Source organism: Lipotes vexillifer, unplaced genomic scaffold (assembly GCF_000442215.2).
Source record: "Lipotes vexillifer unplaced genomic scaffold, Lipotes_vexillifer_v1.1 scaffold933, whole genome shotgun sequence".
In the NCBI taxonomy this organism is placed as follows: domain Eukaryota; kingdom Metazoa; phylum Chordata; class Mammalia; order Artiodactyla; family Lipotidae; genus Lipotes; species Lipotes vexillifer.
In genome coordinates, this window is record NW_006770403.1 from 664,843 (window position 1) to 688,469 (window position 23,627).

The window sequence follows — 23,627 nt, forward strand, 5'->3', positions numbered from 1 at the left end:
AGATTTTGACAAAAGTATTTCTGAACCAGCTTAAACTGACCCGTGATGGATCTAAAGAAAAGGTAACCGTCTGAGAAGGCAAAGGAACTCTAAATTTTGTGATTGATATTTAATTAATTGGAAATTCTGCGGCCAATTAGGGAATAGCCGTGCCTTACACATCACCACAAGCCTTAGAAGTGACGAAATACTTTCTCTGCCTGTTCTTTCTGAACAGGAACCTGTTAATAATGACTTCTGAAGTGGTGCTCATTTACTTCCGTCTAATGAACTGAGGTTATCTCCAGATGACTTGAAGTCTTATAAATACGCTTTTTATATAAGGGTTAAAGAAATGTTGCATGGAAAGTTTATAAGTGAAAACATACTGTGTTGAAAAGGGTGACTTCCTTACGTTTGTTGATAATACTCTGTGAAATACATACATTGTTCATAGCAAACTTTAATGAAATCAAAGTCCCTAACCAGCCCACATGCACAGTCTGATCTATGTTTTCTATCAGCTTTGTGTGGTTTAGCTGTATGGATAAGCTAGAAGGAAGTCTATTTCTGTAACAAATGATATGCTCCTCTCTTCTAAAATATGGTTCTAAAAACTTAGCTGATTTCATTTTATTTGTTACTGAAAATGGATTTAGCATTTTTTAAATGCTCTTGATAATTTGGGAAGGTACTTAATGAAACGGCATGAAAACTTATTGCTTATATTAATTAGACTCTTGTTATCCATGTGCCATTTCTCAGGCTTTACAAGTGGTCTTTAAGATTCTGGCCTGGTTTTGAGGTCTTTGCTGGCCAGGGGACATATGTTGCTGGTTGGTTTCAATAATGCAGAGCCTTCTGGGTAGATAAAACAAGGCAAATGAAGCATCGTGTTGTCTGAGAACAGTGAAACTATTAATGTCAAATTGGTAGTGTTGGAGGACCTGCTATATATATTTTTCTTTGCTGAAAATGTAATTAAGCTTCAGAGAAGTGGGGGATCACTGCCACTAATTTTGGATCTTCAACTCAGAGCAGACTTAAGGCGGAAAAGCTTACTGTAGAATCTTGCTGACATTTCTGTATTACTTTCAGAGTTCTATCAAAATCTTTAGAGCAGTGATATATCTGTGGGGAATGTGGCTTTTTTTTTCCTTTAGAAAAAATCAGCACCTATGTAATGTTTCCTTGATGTCTCTATTCCCCACGCTCCCTTTTTAACGGGATTATGTTTTGAATCTCATTTCTGAATATTGCTATCCAGGAAAGATGGGTAGAATATTTTGGCCATGTGGGGATGGAGTCCTAAAGGTTCTCTAAGGCTTGGTGCTTTTATATTCCTAGGGATTTTGAAAGACAGTCTACAGAAAGGAGGATGCCTTCTTTTGTACGTGGAGGCATCTAATGGCAGCATTAGCATGGTGGTTGCGACACTAATATTGGAGCGGTAAATTTAGCTACTTTGTATAGAGAAGAGTTGCACTCCAGCAAGTCTGTAGAGTTTATTTTGGGAATCGGGAAGACTTCCTAATGTTGATGAGAATTGAGTCTGACTTTGGAAACCTTAGGGTATAAACTGTGCTGATAATTGTTCTGAGTTGAGCCTGGAGAAAATGCTGATGTATTCACTCTTAAGCAGAGTGATTCATCATGTAACACTTATCATGGACAGCTCTGGCAGAGCAAAGAGAAGTGAAGTAGGGAGTGAGAAATTAAAGGAAAATGGAAATGGGAACTGTGACATGCATTAGGAACTTTTCAGTCTTTTAGGAGGAGCTTGCTGGTGGCCATATTTTTTTACCATCTTAATTAAAGGGTGAGTTCCTCTTTATAGAAAGCATCTTACTTTTCCGTGCCACTTGCATGGAAAGCCCCCCACCCTGTCTCCATTGTTCTGTGCCTATGGAGTTATTTTTAGGCCTGTGTGCCTTTCAGAACCATGGCCAGTCCTGTTACATGGTTCAGAACTGTCTGTTTGAATCCCTAGACAGCCTTGAAGGCAAATGCATGAGGGTTATGCTTGTTTTGGACATTTGTTGAGACAGATAATTGAGATTCTGTAGTTTCAAGTACAGTAGGGAAGTGTCTGGCACTAATTTGGCATGACTGTCCTCAAGTTAGCAATTAAAAATACCTTAATAGGTTTGTTTTCCTTATAATAATGACATTAATGTTAATTTTAGAAAATTTGGAAATTACACGTCAGCAAAATGAGGAAAACAAGAATAATCAATAATTCCATCATTCAGGGATAGTAATTGTTAACATTTGGTTCTGTTTTTTTTAATATATATTATATAAATCAGCCTTTGGTTGCAAGTAAGAAACCCAGTTATAACTGGAATAAACAAAACAGAATTTATTGATTCACTGAAGGAAAGGTCAGGGTAAAGCTGGTTCTTTGGCGAAAGGAATTTGATCTGAACAAACGACTAGAAGGGAGTTAAAAATAAGAACCAAAAGTTAATGCTTATCCAGATATGTAAGGTGTTCGGTACCTTGTAACAAGGCACATACACCCTGGTGGTTAAATTCGAGTGAATAGACATGGTTGTAGGAATTTCTCTTCCTTACTTGAATCATTTTTCTTCTGTAAATTCTCTGGCATGTGGTAGATGTCAAAAGACATAACTTAAGACTCAAGCAGGGGCCAAACAACATTCTGAACAATGTACTGACTCATCAAAATCCACATTATCTGTTATGATATTCCACCAGACTTCTTGGTCACCTGCTTTTTGTTTTTTCACTACTGTGTTGCTTTGGCACCTTGGATATTGCCTCCTTGGGAACTTTGGAAGCTGACTTCCTTGGCAGGGTAATGGCATTGCCATGCTGGGCCCTAGTGACAGTGTCTAAAATGTGGTACCCTTTGCAGGTGATTTTGCAGACAGAGGGCAGCAACAGTGGGGCTGGAGCCAAAAGGATGAGTGTGAAACATCCCTTGGGGACCCAGAAAATACTTGGGAGGTAGATTTATCAGTGGGGTGCAGTCGCATGATATGCAACTAGAGCAATGTCAGTGAAATTGGGTTATTGCTGTTTTATGAACCCATCCCCCACCCAGGGCTCATGAATATCATGCAAACTTGGATTAAATGAAGTAGGGAAAATGATATGGTGATGAGAAAAATCCAGAAAAAAAAGTCAAAAAGTTTAGTTTCACCATTAGTTAGTTTAGTTACTGTATTAGCTCAGGCTGCTGTAACAAAATATCATAGACTATATAGCTTAAACAATAGGAAATTATTTATCACAGTTATGGAGGCTGAGAAGTCAAGATCAAAGTACCAGTTGATTAGGTTCCCTGGTCAGGGCCCAGTTCCATGGCAGCCTTCTCCCTGTATCCTCACATGGTAGAGAGAAAGAGGAAGCAAGCTCTCTGGTGTCTCTTCTTACAAGGGCACTAATCACATTATGAAGGGCCCACTCTCATAACCTCATCTATAGGCAATTATTTCCCAAAGGCTCCATCTCTAAATATCATCACATTAGGGCTTAGAGTTTCAACATGAATTTTGCCAGGGACACAATTCAGTCTGTAATAGTTACTTAGTTTAGGTCCCTACTGAGGCTGCTAAAACCCAAAATGACTGATTAGAATTTTAGGTCTTTCTGATAGAGATTCTTGTAATATTGGAATAATGTTAATGATATAATTAATATAATTGGAATGATTAATAAAAAGCATCAGCAGACCCAAAAGTCTTTGAGCCAATGTTTCAATATGGTGTGCCCTGAAGTTTCATAGATAAAATTTATTTGACTGGTAGACCATCACTGGGACTACTTCTTTGTAAATGGCTTAGCAGCATTTTAAGTACATGTAGTAACACCACTGAAAAGCCTAGTTTTAATTTTTCCAACCCACTGTGTTAGCAGAAATTATGAAGGAGAAAGAATAAATTGGGGAATGTAAGGGCTACCACCTTTTTGTTCTAAAGAATTCTGAATATCTTGTAAATATGACTGGAGTCCTGATAACATTTTTGTAATGTAAACTGTAGGTAAATTTTTTTTTCAACATTTTGAAGATGAAAGCCTAAGACACAGGTATTTTCCAAAAATATCTCAGCGAACTCCAGTTTTTATCACCTCCTGTTGGCTGAAATTGAGCTTACTCTGCCCCTAAGTAAGATTGCTTGGTAGTATTCTGAAATCTAGGGTCTCTGTGCTGTTGACTCTTTATGGCTGCATAATAATTTCATGGCATATTAAGGATAATTGTGATAATTGACAGCTTTTCATGAGTGGGAGCTTATTAATACATGGATACCTAAGTATTTAAAAAAATTATCCATCTAAATGAATGCTATTTGGCTGTTTCAATTTCTTAGCTAACTTGAAACAGAAAAAGTAACCATCTAATTTACCTGCCTAGAGCCTGCCAGCATGTAAATCAGCAGTCATTTTCTGGATATGCTGAAGCAGAGGTAGATTAGGGCATGGAGAAACTCTAGGTGAACTCGTACAGATTACTCCACTAAAAGTTGGATTCTATAAAAACAGGTTCTTCAATGCAATTATTTTGAAGATGCTGATATGTGGATGGCTAATATAAATTAGTTGTACCCTAACCCATTCAAATGGAATCACAGATGTCTATACCATAAATCTTTGGTTGTAAGTGATGAAAAAAATTGCCTCATTACTTTTAGCTAGAAGGGAATCCTTACATATCATTGAAAAGTCACTGCCTTCAGGCATGGCTGGACCTAGGTGCTTAAATGATGACATCAGGAGCCTGTTTCTGTCTTGCTTCTGAGTTTCTTATTCCCAGGCAGGCTTTTCCCTTAGGGTTGCAAGGTGACCAACTGCACTCAAAGATTTTATTACCATCTTATCACCTTAGCATAAAGTGAAGATTTATTTCCTGGAAGTTCCAACAAAAAGCTGATGATTTTTCATTTTGATTGGCCTGGATTAGATGAAGTGTCCACTCGAAAATTAATTGCTGTGGCCAAGAGTTGTGATATTCTCATTGTCCAGGCCTGTGTCACAGGGGGTAATTCAGCCTTGGTGGACTTACAAGGATAAAGATGGTTCTCCAAAGGAAAATGGGGCGCTGTTATCAGAAAAAGAGGTTAGGGTTGTTAGGTGGGCAGGAGTAACAGATGCCACTAAAATGTGTGTATGTACGTTAAAGATTTATATGTATATGGAGATTTATTCATTTAGCTAGTTATCATTTCTTACAGTTATGAATGGGAAAAGAAGTTTGAGGATTTTATATATACATTTAAGTGCATTTAGAGAGTACTACGATAGCCTAATAATCAGATAAATGGTGGAAGTTTTAACAACCATGGTATCTACCTACAAACTTTTATCTCAGAATGAAGAAGAGAAATGAATGCTTAAAATGATAACTATGTAAACCAGTTGGTGATAGCACATTAATAACTTAAAGAAACAAATAGTTATTTCTTTTTATACTTTGGTTTGAGATCTAAGACTTTACCAGATGGTGGACTTTGACAAGGAGAAAATACAAAATCCAGAAGTCCTCACTTAACCCACAGAAGGGAATTTGCATGTAAGCTTGTCATGCACAGTATGAATGTTCGTTATGATCATTATTTCTATTAAAATTTTTTTTCTTGGGTAGCCTGCAGGGTGACCACAGTGGGATGCTTCGCAGACCAAAAATAAAAGGGCATGTTTGCAAATTGCCTTTCAGTGGATAATGAACCAAATGTTAAATTAATTTACTTTAGGACTATTTCATATGCCATTATGATTTCCGCCTCTTCTGAAATTCAGTACATTTACTGTCTGTACTGTTCATATGGAAATCTGACCATTTTGAAAAGTGAGATCATCCATTAGAGTGTGGTGGCCAATAAATGGGCTTGGAAGTAACACAAGTGGCTTTGAGGTCATATCACTTACTAGTTGTGTGATCTTGGGGAAGTCTCTTAGCCTCTTAATATTCAGTTTCCCTATCTGTGATGTGAGAGTAATACAAGAGAATAATAGTAGAGGATATTTCACAGGCTTGTGTAAAATAAATGATGTAAATGGAAAGTACTAAACACAATGCCTAGTACAGTGTAACAATTCAAAAATGTTAGTTATTGAGTGTTACATTTTTATTGATAGCATTTCCCCCCCATTATTATGTGTTATCTTCCAGCTTTAAGTTCCTTGAGGACAGAGATCTTATGTTAAAAAACATTTTGTGTCATTTCAACAAACACCATAGTGTATTGCATGCACTAAAAACTAATAAATTTAATTAAGTTATCAAATGAGAGTGTAGGAACTATATTTCAAATATTGCTAAGCCTCCAGGGTTTTCATTTTGTTACATCATGTCATTTTCCTAGTTGCACTTAAAAAGAGGCAGAGGATAGAAGCATAGAACGATAGCTTGTGAGGAACTGGGGCAGAATATATATTATTCATTGTTTCATTCATTCTCTTACTCATTTTTCCATCCATTCTCTTTTGTATAACTTCACTGTGCCCAAGATAGGTGCCAAGAGCCGTTTAGGTAAGGCATGAAAAGCTGCAAAGACAAAGTACAGCAATGAATAACACACCAAGCAGTGGATATTAAATGTCTTAATAGATGTGCACATTAAATGTTGTGGTCCCTCAGGGTAGGAGGAGATTGCATCTAGCAGAGGAAAATAGCTCACCGGAAATATTCATTCTTTCATTTGCGACTTTCTGTACAGGGAATGGCGACTATATTTTGGTGCAGCTCATGCAAAGATGGATTAAGGGGAAGAGTAGAATAAGGACAGTTTTCCAAACTTATTTTCCATTTCAGAGTTCTTAAATGTAAGCTGCTTTTTGCAAGCACGCGGTTGTGTGTTTGTGTATTTGAAAATGTCCAAGGTTTATTTAGTCATGTCTAATTCATTAATACTCAAAGTGACTGTTAGGTGCACCTACTGTGTTGGTCTTTAAGGAGGGTGCATAAAATACAGACCCTGTCTTCCAGGGCCTTGGTGACCTAGTTGGAGAGAGAAGGTGCCATCTACAAAAGTTTAGGGACTAATGAGCAAGCTGTATATTTGTTAGTGCCTAAATGAGTAATTCAGACATAAAGTGTTGTTATGGTTTGAATAAAGGAGAGATTCATGTCTCTGGGAATGGTTAGTATAGGTTATTGGAAAAGATAGACTCTCCATCTGGGCCTTAGAAATTGAATCAGAGTTAGAGAGGAAAGAAAAGAATATTCTAGACTGGAAAAAGGAACAGATCTGAAAATGATCAGGTATATTTCGTCACAAGACACTCCTGGGTTGCTGTGGGAGAAAAGGTTGAATGCACAGATTGAGGCCAGAGTTACATGAAAGGCAAACGCAGAGGCCAAGTTCAAGCTCCACAGGAGTTAGAGTGCGGGTGTGGAAGTGATGTCTGCTGCAGTAGCTGGTGGCAGCAGTAAGTGTGGACAGCATCCCTGCCCTACATTTGCTTTCTTCTTGTTGGCAATGGGGGTTTGGGAGCACTGGGTGTCCCCAAGCCCTGCAGACCATGACGTGGTCTTCCAACAGGTGGACCTGGGTCAGAGGAACCATGTTGATATAGGACCCTCCAGGAAATTCTACAGCTACTCAAAAAAGCCAAAACACATTTTAACCAGAGGGCAGAATAAAAAAAGAAAAAAATCAAGGCAGATTAGAGACATTAACTTCACTTTGATGTAGGGGCCTTCTGTTCTGACAAAGGTGATTGGATGAATTTGAGAGTTTCTCTCTCTCCTTTCTTTCCTCTCTGTCACCCTGTCTCATTTTTTTCTCCAGGTTCTCTTTTATGATGAAACTAGATTAGATATTACTTAGAATCATAATCTGTTCATCCGTAAAGCAAGTTGATTTTCTGATGTTTTTGCCCCCCACCTGCCCCCTCTCCCCCAGTATTAAAGTGAGGCGGAAGGGGTTTCTTTATTTTCCCCTTGTTCTTCCATTGGCTGTTTCCTAAAACACACACCTTTGTGTTCTCATTACTGAAGCCACTTAATTCACTGAAGTAAAACATGCAGAACTTTTGGCCGTTTTCTTTCTTACCTTATATATTTTCAACATATAAGGGTTGTCAAGGCTAATATCTGTGAGAGCTTTCTTTCTTAGAAGCTAGGCAGGTTTTGCTAGTAAGGGTCAACAATTTTTTAATGAACTTAAACCTTGTATTTTAGCTACTATGGTGATCATCATCATCCCATTTTTCAGGTGGGGAACTTGAAACACAGAGAGGTTAACTAGCTTTTCTCAGATCACACAGCAAATAAGCAGCAGAGTTTGGATTCAAACCCAGACAGTTTGGCTCCAGAGTCTCAATGCAATACTGTGTCTTGTATTTAGCTCATTTCTTTTTTTTTTTTTTTTTTGCGGTACGCGGGCCTCTCACTGTTGTGGCCTCTCCCGTTGCGGAGCACAGGCTCCGGACGCGCAGGCCCAGCGGCCATGGCTCACGGGCCCAGCCCCGCGGCACGCGGGATCCTCCCGGATCAGGGCATGAACCCGTGTCCCCTGCATCGGCAGGCGGACTCTCAACCACTGCACCACCAGGGAAGCCCACATCCCATTTCTTGATTGGAAAGGCATTGCAAATGTTTTTACACAAAAGTCCTGGAACTTTAGATTTTTTTCTTCCAGAGATTTAAGAAATTTCAAAGCTTTTTTTCTAATTACAAAAGTAAAACATATTGTATCTTATATTAATATGTATTCGGTTAACTTATTTTAATGTTGTGCGAACACAAAACAGTTTGTAGATATTTTTCTTGTTTATTGGTTTATGTACTAATTTATTTATTCACTTAACTAATTAATTAACTAGTTAATGTTTATTTTCCCTCCCAGCATTTAAACTCAGTAAGAATAGGGACCTTTTTGTCAGGTTCTTTGCTTTATCTTCAAAGCCTGAAGCAGAGCCTATTTAGAACATAGACAGTACTCAATAAATATTGCTGAGTGAATACATGAATGAGTTGTGGACGTTTTAAAATTGATAGGAAAGTGAAAGGAAGAAAATAGAAGTCCTAGAAGCAAACTGCATAACATTTAAAAGGTATGTATACAGGCAGTCCTTGCTTTACACTGTAGTGCAGGACCATAAAAATGACTATGCAAGCTGAAATTATACAAAACAATCCTAATGATCAATGGGAAAAGTTATTATTGTTCTTTGACCTTTAAAAAAATTTGCCAAATCATTAAAATCTCTCTTACTATTGGCTATAAAGGTATAGGGAGGTGAAAAAAATAGTAAAACTAGTTATTTATTTAGTATTTGCTAATTTAAAACATTAGAAACATTGAGATTAAAGTGGTTGATTTCTTTGTGAAATCTTATCGGAAGTAATTTGCCTTTTTCCTACAGTACAATTCACGAAATGGAGTGAGCCTCTTTTCTATGCTCAGAGCAATTGTCATTCTCCTCTCTAAGTCTGGATCAGCTTCCAACATTTTATCGTTTGCGCTTTCCATGTTAGGGAATGTCTCTGAGGGTTCCTTTAACATGAAAGACTTTTGCCAGCATCCCTTCCTCTGGGACATCGTTAGCATTTTGTTACAACCACTTGCCTTACTATTTTATGTTAATGAGTTCGCCTTCACTAAGTTCCTCTGACTGTACATCTAGAGTCTCTCAAAATGGGGAACGGCAGCATTATCTACATTCCCATAATCAGCTAGGTCTTCTGTTAACTCCGTTCGTATTTGACATAGATTTCACTTCCAGTGTTAGTACTTTTTGTTTCTGTCCTGTACTTTCATCTTTGTTGGCTAGCTCCCTCTTTTGATTATTCATGTCATATGAATTTATCATTGGAAGACAAGAAGGCAGCACAGCTACACACTTTGCTGTCTGTGCATGAACTGGATAACAAACGTGTAGTGACCAATCACTGGCAGACTTCGAAAGGAGCACTATGATTGGTCACGATCATGATGCATATATGTTATGTACATATACGTAAAATACAGTACATAAGATACAGTAATTGTATTTTATGCAATTACTCAGTTAATTTACCATCCAGCTGAAATTTGAGCTGTGTTGTTGGGGGACTAGTGTTCTTTAACCAAATTGTGGTAGTTGAAATTCACACTTATTAGAACCACGCAAAATGAGGGCTCTCTCATTTCCAGACTATTTTATGGATATATGTGTAATTTTTTCTTTACCAAAATGGGATTGCTTTATGCATATGATTTTGTAATTTTATTTTTTTCAATTAATATTATCTGATATATATGTCAAAAAACAATAATCTCATCTTCATGTTTTATGACTGTGTGGTATTTGATTGAATGGTTGTAATATAGTTTATTTAACCAATCCTCCTTTTTGGACATTTAAGCTTTTTCTGTTTCTCTCAATTATAAACTATGCTGTAGTGGTTACCTCTGTAGTTAAAACTTTGTGATAACAACTGTTATTTATTTAGAATGAACATCTTGCTAGTGGTAGAATCGCTGACTCACAGGACAGATACACTTTAAAAAAATTTCCATACCTTTTCAGAGAGATGTTTGCATTTAGGTTCCCACCAGTGACATAAATTGGAAGGTGCTGGTACACGTGTCCTAAACCCTTGCCAACATTGAGATGATCATTCTTTAAAGTTTTTGCCATTTTTGTCTTTTTGTTTTGCGGTACGCGGGCCTCTCACTGTTGTGGCCTCTCCCGTTGCGGAGCACAGGCTCCGGACGCACAGGCTCAGCGGCCATGGCGCACGGGCCCAGCTGCTCCGCGGCATGTGGGATCTTCCCAGACCGGGGCATGAACCCGTGTCCCCTGCATTGGCAGGTGGACTCTCAACCACTGCGCCACCGGGGAAGCCCAGTTTTTGCCATTTTTATAGGTAAAACATATGTTTTATTTTAATAGTTAGTTTTGATTACTAGGTAGGTTGAATATTTTTTCATGGGTTTATTTGTAGTAAATATATTTTGATCTGTGGAATTTTATTCTGTCCTGATTATAGTGGTTTTCAGATGGTAGGAAGTTTTTTGTTTTTTTAGGTTGAGTACATATATTTCTACAAAGTTCTGCATATGAATAAATCTGTGTACTCGGACTGCAGTCACATGTATATTCTTGCTTTTACCCAGGGATTATAAGGAGTATCTGTGGGCCTTAGTTTTGTAATATAGCCATCAGTTTCCAAATGCTTTCCATTTTTTTTTAAAGAAAGAGAAAATAGCCCACAACCTGGGGGAAATTCTAGTTAATTTTTCATTACATGATTTTTAGGAGATGGGGTCAAAAGGAGCTAGTAGGGCATTCAATTATGTGCTTGAGTGTGTTGGAAATTTTTTTCCCCTCGTGTGTACAATATTTTACTTGGGCTTGTTTTTCAAGTGCACTGAAGTGTGACTAAACATTTTTGGGTACTGCCATTATGTAAAGAAGAGGCTCCATCTTGTTAAATATTCCTTCATCAGCTTTGCAGTTAGGCAGTTATGGGCAGTGAGGAACCTGCGAAGGCGTGGGCTGCTTTGGGCATTGGACAGAGGGAGGGTGGCTGGGAGGCGGGGGCCTGGGGGAAACCCAGCATTGGGGTGCTCTGTTGCCCCCTCCCACCGTTGTAGAAAAAAGTGATTGGCTCAAGCTGGTTTCTGTCTTATACTTTTGGATGGGTCATCAGTGGGGAAGGAGGGAAGGTCATGTGGTTGGACCTGAGCTCATCAGAGGGCTAAAGGTTCTTTGCTAGTCGCCACACAGAACTGGAGCACTGTCCTTCTGGAGAGTGGTGGAGAGCTGAGACACAGTTCAGAACTAAAGGTCTAGAGAAGGCCTTGGATTCCTGTTTGTCTTTAGGTTGGGGACAAGGAAGGCTCAGCAAGGAAGATGTCCACTGAAAATGTGGAAGGGAAGCCCATCAGCTTTGGGGACGGAGGAAGAGCTCGGAGTTACACTTTCCTCAGGGTTGTCCAGCCAATGTTTAACCACAGTATTTTCACTTCTGCAGTCTCTCCCGCCGCAGAACGCATCCGATTCATCTTGGGCGAGGAGGATGACAGTCCAGCACCCCCTCAGCTCTTCACGGAACTGGATGAGCTGCTGGCCGTGGATGGACAGGAGATGGAGTGGAAGGAGACAGCGAGGTGAGCCATAGCTGACTGTGCAGGACTGACGTGGGGCAATAAGGGCAGGGCAGGATTCTTGTCTGTGAGTTCCTTTCTCTAGCCCAGATGATTGATGAGCATGAGGTTGGCTGGGTTAAGGAGTAAAAGGATTCTTTTTCGATTCTTTGGCATTGACATGGATGCAGGACACCCTTTATTTCACTGCTGAAGTCATTGATCTGCGTTGTTATAATTTTAACCTCTATAAGGAATTAGAAGTAAATCTCCGTTTGTATGCTATTTAATAGTAAAATATTTAAAAGAGAGAAACTCCAGCACCTAAACATGATAGCCTAGTGATATGTGTTCACAGTCTCCACATGCCAAGGTATCTTGTGAAACCATGTCTGACTTATATTACCCACTCCCTGTTAGGAGGGAGGTTGCAAAGACAATGACTGTTACACACAAACTTGCCATTATTCCAGGTGAAAACCTGTCTTTAAACATCCAGTGAAAGAGTAGAAGGTTCACTTGAATTGCAAGTGTTAGAGACCTGAGTTCCATTTCAGACTTTTGTCACCTGCCGGCTGCATAACAGTTTCTCAGAACTTTGATTTCATCATCAACAAATAGTGGATAATAATGTCTATTACATATAATATATATGTATGTGATATAAGATATATAATATGTGAATATAAGGTTCTACTAGATATCGAATTATATCATGGATATTTATATACATACATACAGGTATATATATGGAAATGCTTTGTAAATTGTTAAGCACTGCACAAATACCTAAAGTTTCATTAATTTCACCATAAGAGCTTTTCTTTCTGTCTTTCTGCATGTATATTTAGTTCTGTATGCCACACTAAATCTTCTATAACATATAAAAATTGTGTACCATAAAGACGTTGATATAATACAGTTATTGGTCTCTCGTTGTCATCATTATATGGGGATTCAATGCATTTGACTTTCACAAACAAAATAATGTTAACATATGCCTTTTATAGTCTGTCATTCAATTCAGATCAGTTAAATTCAACAACTATGTTCTGAATGCATAGTACACATCAGGCACTGTTTTAGGTACTGGGAATACGGAAGTGGGCAATAACTCATTTCTGCTCCTCCATCTCTGAGGCTGCCACTTGAAGCTCTTCACTCTTTATTCTTTTGGGGCCACTTTCCATGATATAGTAATTGTCTCGTATTCCCCTCTCAGCACCAATAACCTGGATATTAAAAGTCCTTCATAAAGTATACTTTCAGTTCATAAAACATTCTCCGAAAGAAGGCTCTCAAAGTGAAAACTTGTACCAGTATCTCCATTTCATCCTTTCTTTTCCTTCTTTCTAATAGAAAAAAACAGAGTGAGAATTATACTGGTGCAGCATGAGTTAAGTGTTGGGGAGATTTTGGTTTAGTCTTGGCTTTGCTGCTAACTAGCTGTCTATCTTTGGGCAAGTTATATAGTCATGTAGTCTTCCTGAGCTTGTATTTTCTATACTATCAAATGAGAATCATACTGGGTTGCATCCTGTCTGACATCATGCGTGTTTTATAGCTCTAAAGTTCCATCCCTGTGCATATAATTGTGTAGTCAGCTGCGACTAGAAGAGTTCCTTTGATTCTTACTTTCATCTTAAAATTCTGTGTGAGTAACTATATAGAGTAGAATTCAGGTGTAGCATTCTGTTTTCTCTTTCAGCCAAAGGCAGACTACACTTTATTTTATGTGACCCCTGGTCCCAGAAATGCGAAGAGGTCACAGCTCATTGTTTAGGTAGTTCAACATTGAATGAGATGGACATAGTATTTTCATTTAAGATTCTTAAAGGTTAAGATGGTCATGAATACTTTACCGTCTTTAAAGACTTACTATTTCCTTAGGAACATATGTGTCATTTTGGTGATGTCATTGGTCCCTGAGAGACTGTATGTACAGCTGGAGAGGAAGTACGATGGGAGTACACCATGTATCGGGGGAAGTTGCCCAGGAAGAAACATACTCACAAATAGTCTACCTTCTATAACTTCTCCTATATAGGATTTGCCACAATTACTATTAATTAATTAATCATATATGTGATAGTATTGTTTTCATTTTGTCTCCCTCATTACACTAATTTGTCTAGAGGGAGAGACCACCATGTCTGTCTTTCATTACTATATTCCCAGTGCTTTGCAGCGCTTGGTACGTAATAGGTGCTCAGTAACATTTGCTGAGTGTGATTAGTTGAGAACTCATTGCCTTAGAATCTACTGTTCTAAATATAATACTTTCTTAGAAACATTACGTGATCAAAGCTGGAGTTTGGTGATAATCCATCTCTTTCTGACTAATGGACAGCTCGATGACAGACCCAAGTTACCCAGTACACCATTGATAAAGCCCAAGAGAGGACCTTTGTTTGATGTTTCCAACTAATTCATCAATATGCTGATGCCATCTGTGTCTAGTTCTCTAGCCCAGACTTCTTGCCTTGTTTGATTGAAAACAAATATTTGGTTGGGTAGTAGTCATCTCAAAGTAACATGTCAGAAACTGAGCTTCTCATCTACCCACCGCAGATCTCCTACAGAGTTCCCCGCCTCAATGAACAACTCCATGTTTTTAGTTGCTCAATCCAGAAAGATTGGAGTCTTCCTTGACTCCTGTCTTTCTCTACACCCCTTACTTGATCCACTGGCACATCCTATTTAGTTTACCCTCAATGTTATTCAGATATTCAGAATCTCACCATATCTCACATTCAGTGCTGCCACAACCCTGGTCCAAGCCTCCATCCTTTCTCATCTAGATTACTGAAAATGCTTCCTAATTAGTCCATCTCCCTGAACCTGCCCTTGCCTCCCTCATGAACTATACACTATGATCTCTGACCTCATCTCCTCATCTCTTACTTCTCTCCCCCTGGTTCACTCTGCTCAAGCCTCACTGGCCTGGTCATACTCCTGTGTCAGAGCCTTTGTACTTGCTGTTCAAATGTGGTTTGCACTTGAAATGCTCTCCCTGCTGTACTCCACAGTCATCTCCCTGGCTCATTTCCTCACCTCCTTCAGGTCTTTTTTCAAATATGACCTTCTCAGTGACTGCCCTGTCTAAAATAGAAACTTTCCCCAAACCTTCTTATCCCTCATCCTCCATTCTATTCGTCTTTGGCACTTATCAGCAGTTAGCATATTAACATATCTTGTTATTGTCTCTTTCCAATAAAATTAAAGCTCCATGAGGGGAGGAATTTTTGGTTGTTTTGTTCACCACTATATTCCTAGTGCCTACAACTACCTGGCACACAGTCCACAATCGAGAAATACGTGCTTATAGAATGAAAGAATAGAGAAATAGAACCTTGATTCTTAGTTTACTGTTCTACCTAAATTCTGTTGGAAAGTTTGGAGGTGGTTGTGCCTCCAGAAATGATTCAAATTGACAGTGATTTTTACTTCCTGCAACGTAACTCTGCTTCTGAATGTTTTTTGCAGTAATTTCTGACTGCCATTTATGATGTCCAGTTTCCAGACCTGATAGGGCTTTTTTTCCCCATGAAAAGCTCTCAAACCTACCAGACTAATAAAAGTTTAGTGCTTAGAAGGAGCTCATTTTACATATGAAAATACTGCATGAATATTCTTTTGGCTAACATAAAATGGAGAATTATTTGCTTTTTGTGAAAACTCCAATTAAATGGACTATTTTATTCCATGGAGAACTAGCCTGCCCGACTTCTCAAGCTCAGTGTGGTTTCTACTGTGAGCCTACACCCCATAGAACACAATAGTACCCTCTTTAGTACTCTCCCTTTTTTTTTATGCTTTTTTAAAAAAATTTATTTATTTTTTAATTTATTTTTTTTTGCGGTACGCGGGCCTCTCACTGTTGTGTCCTCTCCCATTGCGGAGCACAGGCTCCGGACGCGCAGGCTCAGCGGCCATGGCTCACGGGCCCAGCCGCTCCGCGGCATGTGGGATCTTCCCGGACCGGGCATGAACCCGTGTCCCCTGCATCGGCAGGCGGACTCTCAACCACTACGCCACCAGGGAAGCCCAGTACTCTCCCTTTTAATGTTCTATACTTTTTTCAGTTGACTAATGATTTGATTTTGACCAAGAATATCATCTCAGCATTACTGCAGTTTTAGTCTTACTTCAGGAAGTTCAGGTTAGCTGTGTGTCTTAAAAAATAAGGAAAATGCTTTCAGTGGTAGGAAAAATATCCCCACTGAAGTCTCACAAAGCACAGTAGTCATGTAAAACTATAAACAAGGGAAATCTTTATTTACATGAAGTCTGAAGTCAATTCTACCACCCTCTTTTTTCACATCGTTTCCCTGCTGTTCCCTTTCCTGAAAGTCAGAACTTTGAATTTTCACTGACTCTCCCAAGGGTAGAATGATCAGACCTGAGAACTGTATATAATCAGTGGAATGCAGAGAATATTCTTTTTCAAAGGAGTATCCTCAGTGTTAGGTCATTAGAATACTGACATTCAGTGGTGTAGCAGTAGTTATAATGGAATATTTGGTGTTAGTGAATGAGCCTATGCTTCTCATTAACAATTGCTAGGTGGCTAGGCGTTAGCTAATGGATTCATGAAGAAGACTGGTAGAGGAATAAGTCATGGTCCAGCTTTGGTGATGGCCCAAAGCCAGGAAGAAGGGCTGTCACTACCACTCCAAACGCTGTATTCCTCTGAGTCAGTGATGTCCGTAAACATGGTTATTGGCTTTCAGTTTTCCCTCAGCGAATATTCAGATGGGACATGTTGGAATTTATCACTATATGTTAAAGATCACTTCCCCTCTTCCCTGCGATTCAAATTTTACGGCCAAACCTGGGTAAAAAGGAAAGACATAACAAGTTTCAATAAACCCAACAAGCCAACAAAGGAAAAGGGTACTGATGTTTCAGTTCTAGTGGGACAGCACGAGTGACCCTGCCTCCCTCTGGAGAACGTGACTTCGGGGCCTGGCCATCAAACCCAGCCACATGCACTTACCCTGGGGCTTTGCATAGGGCCCTCTCTGTTCCCAATCTACCCTGATCCCTCTATCTCTCCTCTACTGGATGGCTCTGGAAAATTCCATTTTAGACCAAGTTTACTTTTTCTGTAAGAAAAAGTCTGAAGAATAAGGAATTTAATCATCTATGTAATTTTATGTGCTTACTATACTGTTTTGCAATAACTTTCACAGTTGATGTAGATATTTAAGAATTCTCCTTAAAAACATCATTTATCCCAGATGCACACTAGCGTTGGCTTCTTTTATGTGCGGTGAGGCACTTACTATTTAGCAAGAAATTTATTATTGCTTTAAAATAGCTTTACGTAGTTGGATTATGTTCCAAGACAAAGGTCCTGTCTATTTTCCACTGTAAAACTGGCATGTTTTAAAGTTAGAGGTCTTTTCTTTTCTTAAGTATATTTAATCATATGATTGGAAAGTTGCAAAATTCAGTGTTTCCCAGTGGACTTTCTATTTCTTCAACAAATGAGTGAAATGCTGTTTGGTTGGCAGTCACTCAAAGTGGGTTAAACTGCAGTGTACTTTATCATTATTCTTCAAAGACCTTGGAATAAATAAACTTCACCTAATAAACTCTTCCTTCAAGGTTACAACAGTTTTGTAATTGCTAGCGTTTAAAAAGCCAGCTTCTGAAATTAATTTTCTTATAACATGTCAAGTACTGAGGCAAAAGGAAAAGTAGGAAACTTATTGCAAATACATGGTTATTCATAGTTGTTATGAAGGGTAGATAGTAGCTTTTAGTACATTTTACAGTAAAAATGTCCTCTTTTTTTTTTTAATGTAATTACATGGTTCTAAAGCACCTTTACAATTTCATTGACACTCCAATAGCCTGAACTTTGGTACCTTTGCCTTAGCCTTTTCTTTAATGGGTTCTGATTTGAACTGAGTCGTTTTCAGTTTTTTCCAAATTTGTCCTTGATATGTGAGGAGGATAGACATAGCATGTGTAGTTTCTGGAATGGAACGACCTGCAAACAATCTGTTTAAATGGGCAAATCATTACTTTCTGAGTAAAAGTGTATATTGGAAGTACAGTCAGTTCCTTGAACAATTAGAGCAATGTATTTTAAAGTAATTTAGTAGTCATTATCCCAGAGTTACTTTGTGCAGTTAGCTATACTATGATATGACATCATCTCAACATACAATATTTACTGAACTCAAAGTGAAATAGATGCTTAAACTGAACTATGAGACAACACTTGTCTGTTAGGAATGTAAATTCTAAGGAGCTGGCTAGTTTTGAGACTACATTCCCATTCCATTATGGTTAAAGCTTGACCTAATCTTGGCTGGTATAATCCAGGAGGGTGAGTAATACTATTCCCTAAATCCAAGCTAGTTGGGATTTATTATTTCTAAATGTACTTTTAAAACTTGTTCAAAGTCATATTTAAGGTAAACTGTGGAGAGGAGATTGGTCACAGAAGAATGCAATGGTTTTGTTCCTTTTTTTCTTTTCTTAAAGAACATTTTGTTAAACTTATATTGTTTGGAGTTGAAGATGATAGCAGAAAAGAGCTACTGTCACATACCGTATGTAAGTGAGGCTTAGTTTTCTTTTACAAAATGGATTTGGCCATACAGATTGATGGCGACTGATAGAAGGGCAACTGGTTATCATTTAGGAAAGAGAAGAGGGAAGTGAAAGCTGTATGTATAGAACACTCCCATTTACTGAGATTCTAGCTGGCCCTTGTCATTCATCTTGGACTTAAATTCTGTGACTAAAGATTCTATCCTTCAGCTAATAAGAATACTCTTAGGAATAAAAACAAGGTCACTATACTCTTTATCAATAACATAATTATATGTAACCCTGACTAGGTTTCATATGCTATGGAATCTTCTAGAGTCTCATCTTGAGCAAAAAAATGTAACATCAGATGTAAATATGATTCATATACTAGCTCCCAGTCAACATGGTTAGAGGTTCTGTGAGTAAGCCTGAAAAGATAATATGCCTAAAGTTAGCCAATGTAATATACTCCATAAAATGATTACTCTCAAAATAACCCAATTACCTTTTATTGTTTTGGCAAATCCATGGAATTCTATAAGAATGTAATATAAAGTTGTCATTTTTCTCTCACTTCCTTCTATTTCTGTGGTTCTAATACCAACCAAGGTGAAGAACTACTAATTAACACACACACACACACACACACACACACACACACACACACACGAATATTAAAGGTCTTTCTCTCAGAATGTTTCACAACCACTTTTGTAGAATAAACAAGGTCCAGTTCTGAAGTTTTAGAACTTCTTTGGTGTTGGCTTTTTAATGTGAGGAAGACATGTAAAAATCTCTACTCCCTACATTTTTGGGGATACAGGCAAAAGGAGGAGGGTCTTAAAGTGGAGGTTGAAGCTGGGGCTAAGGTTGCCATTGAAGCTTGGAAGTTTCCTGGCCGGGAGAGGGAAGAGGGAATTTTGGGATATGGCTCATATACTTATGAATCACATGAGTGTTGGGCTTGATTAAAATTCTGAGTTTTCTTTGACATTGTGGCTGATCTGTTGATCTGTTTTCACTCTTGGTTCTACTAATGTGTTCTTTTCTTCCTCTGGGGGTGGTGAGTGGTCTATAAATAATACCTTATGTAGAGCTTCCTCTGATCTCTGCCCTTTGTTCTCATCTTTAATGAGTTGGGTGAGTGTTTAGCTTTTTCTAGGAAAACATTTTTCAATCATTAAACCTTTGCATGAAGAATGTAGGAAAACAATTTTTAACCCCCTCTTTATCTTGTTCAGTATCTTTCAGAGGTTTGAAGTGATAGAAAGCAGCATTTTTCTTTGGGTCATGATGAATAGCAAAATGATAATGCTTTCTTGATTTCCTTTACCAGTGTAGGAAGAGTCAGTATGTATAATATGTGGGATATAGACTGTCAAATGTGTTTCGCTCTCATTTCCATTAAACTTTTTTCATTCCTATATATTGCAAAGTTATCAAAATGTCTACAAATCTTAGAAAGAAGAAACTATAAGAGAGGGTTTTTTGTTCCATTACTAAGGTTAATAAGAGATCTGTTATTATCAGAGTAGATGCATTGTTCACTGAGCTTGTGTATTTTGAAACACATGTGGAGCCAAACATGAGGGGTAAAGCTATTAGCATCTCAATGAGAGGGGAACATGTGTCAACTGAGAGAGATGTATTAAAGTAAGGTACAGCAACACATGCTGGCACTCTTTAAGCATGAAAGGGGAATTTTATTTGTCTGACCACTTCACACACCATATTTTCAAATATTTAAGATCAGTATTGATTCATGCTGATATTTTACCTTATATAAACGTGCCTTGTGAAGTCACAACAGAATTCTCACAGTGGTGGTTTTTTTACACACTGTAGGCTCTACCCACATGGAGAATTTGAAATGCATATTTTTCCTACATTATGTGAAAATTTTGGTTCAGTAGTCATTCTTAAGGATTTCATGGTTACATATAGACAGATATAAAACCAAGGAGGCGTTGGCCCCTTTTGGTTTGTTTTCTTTCTCTCTAACATGAGGGGGAGGAGCGGTCTAGTGAGTCTGTTTGGTGTATTTATAAAGGTAATGCAGTTAATGATAGAATAAGCTTTTAAGACTCCACAAAAGGAGACATTTTGGAAGTGCTGGTGGGGGTGGATCTGTGGGGTTGGTGTTGCTATTTCCAGAGGTGATGAGAACACTTCTAATGGTTCTTCACTAATCTCATGTTTCTAGGTGGATTAAGTTTGAAGAAAAAGTGGAACAGGGTGGGGAGAGATGGAGCAAGCCCCACGTGGCCACCTTGTCCCTTCATAGCTTATTTGAGCTGAGGACATGTATGGAGAAAGGATCCATCATGTTGGACAGGGAGGCTTCTTCTCTCCCGCAGTTGGTGGGTAAGTATGTTGTCTTCAGTTCCTATCATTATTTTCTGCTCTACCTACCTCTCCATGAGTCTCTTTCAATGCAGATGACTTCTAGTGTAAGTGGAGCTGAATATTCCATAACATTTATTCTCTCTCTTTTTTATATTATAAAACTAGTAAGGGTTATTGCAAAAAATTTGGAAAATACAAATATTGAGAAAAAAATTAAAAATCATCCATCATACTTCCATCTGGACATAGCCATTGTTAACATTTTGGTGTATTTCCATCCAGTTTTGGTTCTCAGTCCTCTCTCTTATGCTTTTCACTTTTATGTTATATTAAAAATTACCATGTTTATATGTACAGATTTGCATTCCTCCACTTATTAGCATAAGATTAATATTTTAAATAGAACCCCCCCCCCCCTTCATCCTTGGTCATACTGGACTGGAAGTCTGGACACTAGATTTCTAGAACTCCTTGACCTTAGACATTGCGCTGAGCTTCTCTGGGCCTCAGTTTTGTCATCTGTAAAATACAGTTTGAATATTCTGTAAGAAGGAAACTGGTCTAGGTCTAGTCCCTCGGTTGGGCTGATTTTGTAGGTGAAAGTCAAGCTCTTTTCGCTGTAGGTAGAGCAAATTAGGTGGGGCAAGGAGCCAGCAGAACGTTATGGATTAATGACTGAGTCAGGTCATGTTGGTGCCGAGGATCATTTGTACAACCCCGGACAAGTCACTGAACCTCATGGTGCAGAGCAGCTTTGGCATCTTTGTAATTAGTGTTGTGTAGTGAATGTCAACTCACCATGTTGAACACCTTGAGCATACATCGCTACATTCCAAAGAGAGGTTATTGTTTTCATTTTCTAGCAAGAGACTGGCCTAAGCTGCCTTATTATCCTTCAGGTTGGTGTGCTAAAGATCATGTTTTCCTTAAGGAGAGGTGCAGGGGCTCTGCTTATTATTCCTAGGAAAATTCCATAACTCGGTGGTGACCACTGGACCTGTAGGGATGACTGCACTTTCTTAAGGGCCTGCAGTGGGCCTACTTTGGGATTGTGAGGAAAGGATGTGGATTGTGGCCCTGATGACCAGTGTAAAATTCCTGTGTAATCTCAAAATTTCTTTGAATATCTGTAGGCAGAGGGCTTGTCTGTGGCATCTGTGTCTTTATGGACAATGGGAAGGCTATAGAATTTGTATTGGAAGAGAAGACCAGTTCTCAAATCAGGCATATATCTTGCTGACCTATACATACCTGTTTCTTCTTCAGAGAGCTTGTTAGTTAGATTTACAAAGCAGCACCATGCTTTCCTTGCATCTGAAGTGCTTAAGGTACAAGTGGAGAAGGGAGAAAGACTAATGTGAAGATGCTGGGTGGACAGAATGAATTAGTTTATATGCATTCATTCAGCAGTGGTACATGGCCTTCTACAATGAGCCAGACACTATTCTAGGCCCTGAAATTAGGTTTGCAAATCTACCACTTTGTAAGTGGGATAAGTTACAAATCCATGTCCGCATAGGTAGTGAGAAGATAATGTTGGAAATACTGCTTTATGTAGAATTTTCTGTATTTGACAAGGCAGGTGAGACTGAAAAAGGACATCTGATATATGAGGAGAGCTGTTGGATTATTGTATGCAGGGAAGATGAAGCCCATCTACGAAGACAGAGAGAAGCAAAGGGAACGAATGGTTTTCCAGGCTATTTGTTTCACTGACTTTTCTTCATTCGTTAAAGCTGCAAGAGAGATTGTTATTCCAAAAAGTATCATGGTTAGCAAAAATCAGTCCAGTTTCTGAGCGAGATTTGCAATTTTCAGGCTTTAAGAACTAATCTAGAGCAAAGATGTCTGAAGTTAGAAGTCAGAAGTGCCTAAGTGCAAAGCAAAATGGGAATTAAACTTGTGACTGGGCAATGGATAGCAATCTGTGTGTTGTGGTTTAAGGGTTATCGGGAAGTTCCCTGTATTGAAGAAAAAAAGTCCTACCGTAGACCATGGTTACTTCCTGAACTTCCACTGTTTGGAGATTCATTTCACTGAACCCAGGGTTTGTTTTCTATTAAAATATACATACTCTTTGGCAGAGGTCATATATTCATTCCATGAGATGCAGAGTGGTGTTGTAGAAATAATGGTGGATTTAAAGTGGGGGTGGCAGTTAATTAAAGTCTACCCCTACTAGCACGTGTGACCACAGACAAGGCACATTGCTTAACTTATTCGCGGTCTCTGTTTCTCATCCGTAAAAAGTGGATGAAGGTAGACCTCTCAGGGCGTCGTTAGAATTGAATGAGGATCTCAGGTGTAATTGTACTTACTTTAATGACTGTCCCAGTATGAATGAGTTTATCCAGATCTTTCTACATGTCACCTAGCAGGGGCTGAGTGTAGACTGAGTCAGGTCAAGAGATGCTCAGGGACTTCATGAGCAGGGGAAAACTTCTGAAAGGTGTAGTAGATGGAGCTAGAAAGAAAACCTCACAGCTTCTTTGCTGTGCCTGGAGCTGGCTGGTCAAGATGGGTGATGAACGTTAAAGTTGGGCTTTTCTGTAAAACTGTCTTCGAGGTCTTCAGCACCAGAAAGAGCCATCTTAAGGCGTTTCTGGTCTTCAGTAACTAACTGACCCTTTCCATGTAGTAGAAGACAGAGTCCCACATTCCACTGGAGCCTCATTAGCCAATGGCCAAAGAGAGCGGTTCTGG

General features: G+C 38.7%; 1 protein-coding gene across 4 annotated transcripts in view; it reads left to right on the forward strand.

The window, feature by feature from the left end:
* Positions 1–23,627, forward strand: part of SLC4A4 (solute carrier family 4 member 4) — a 350,524-nt gene that overhangs the window by 128,459 nt on the left and 198,438 nt on the right. For all 4 annotated transcript variants that reach the window (XM_007446103.1, XM_007446102.1, XM_007446105.1 and 1 more), the window contains 2 exons: positions 11,915–12,050; positions 20,782–20,942. In XM_007446103.1, the coding sequence (XP_007446165.1) occupies positions 11,915–12,050; positions 20,782–20,942 (297 nt within the window). The remainder of the gene's footprint in view (positions 1–11,914; positions 12,051–20,781; positions 20,943–23,627) is intronic.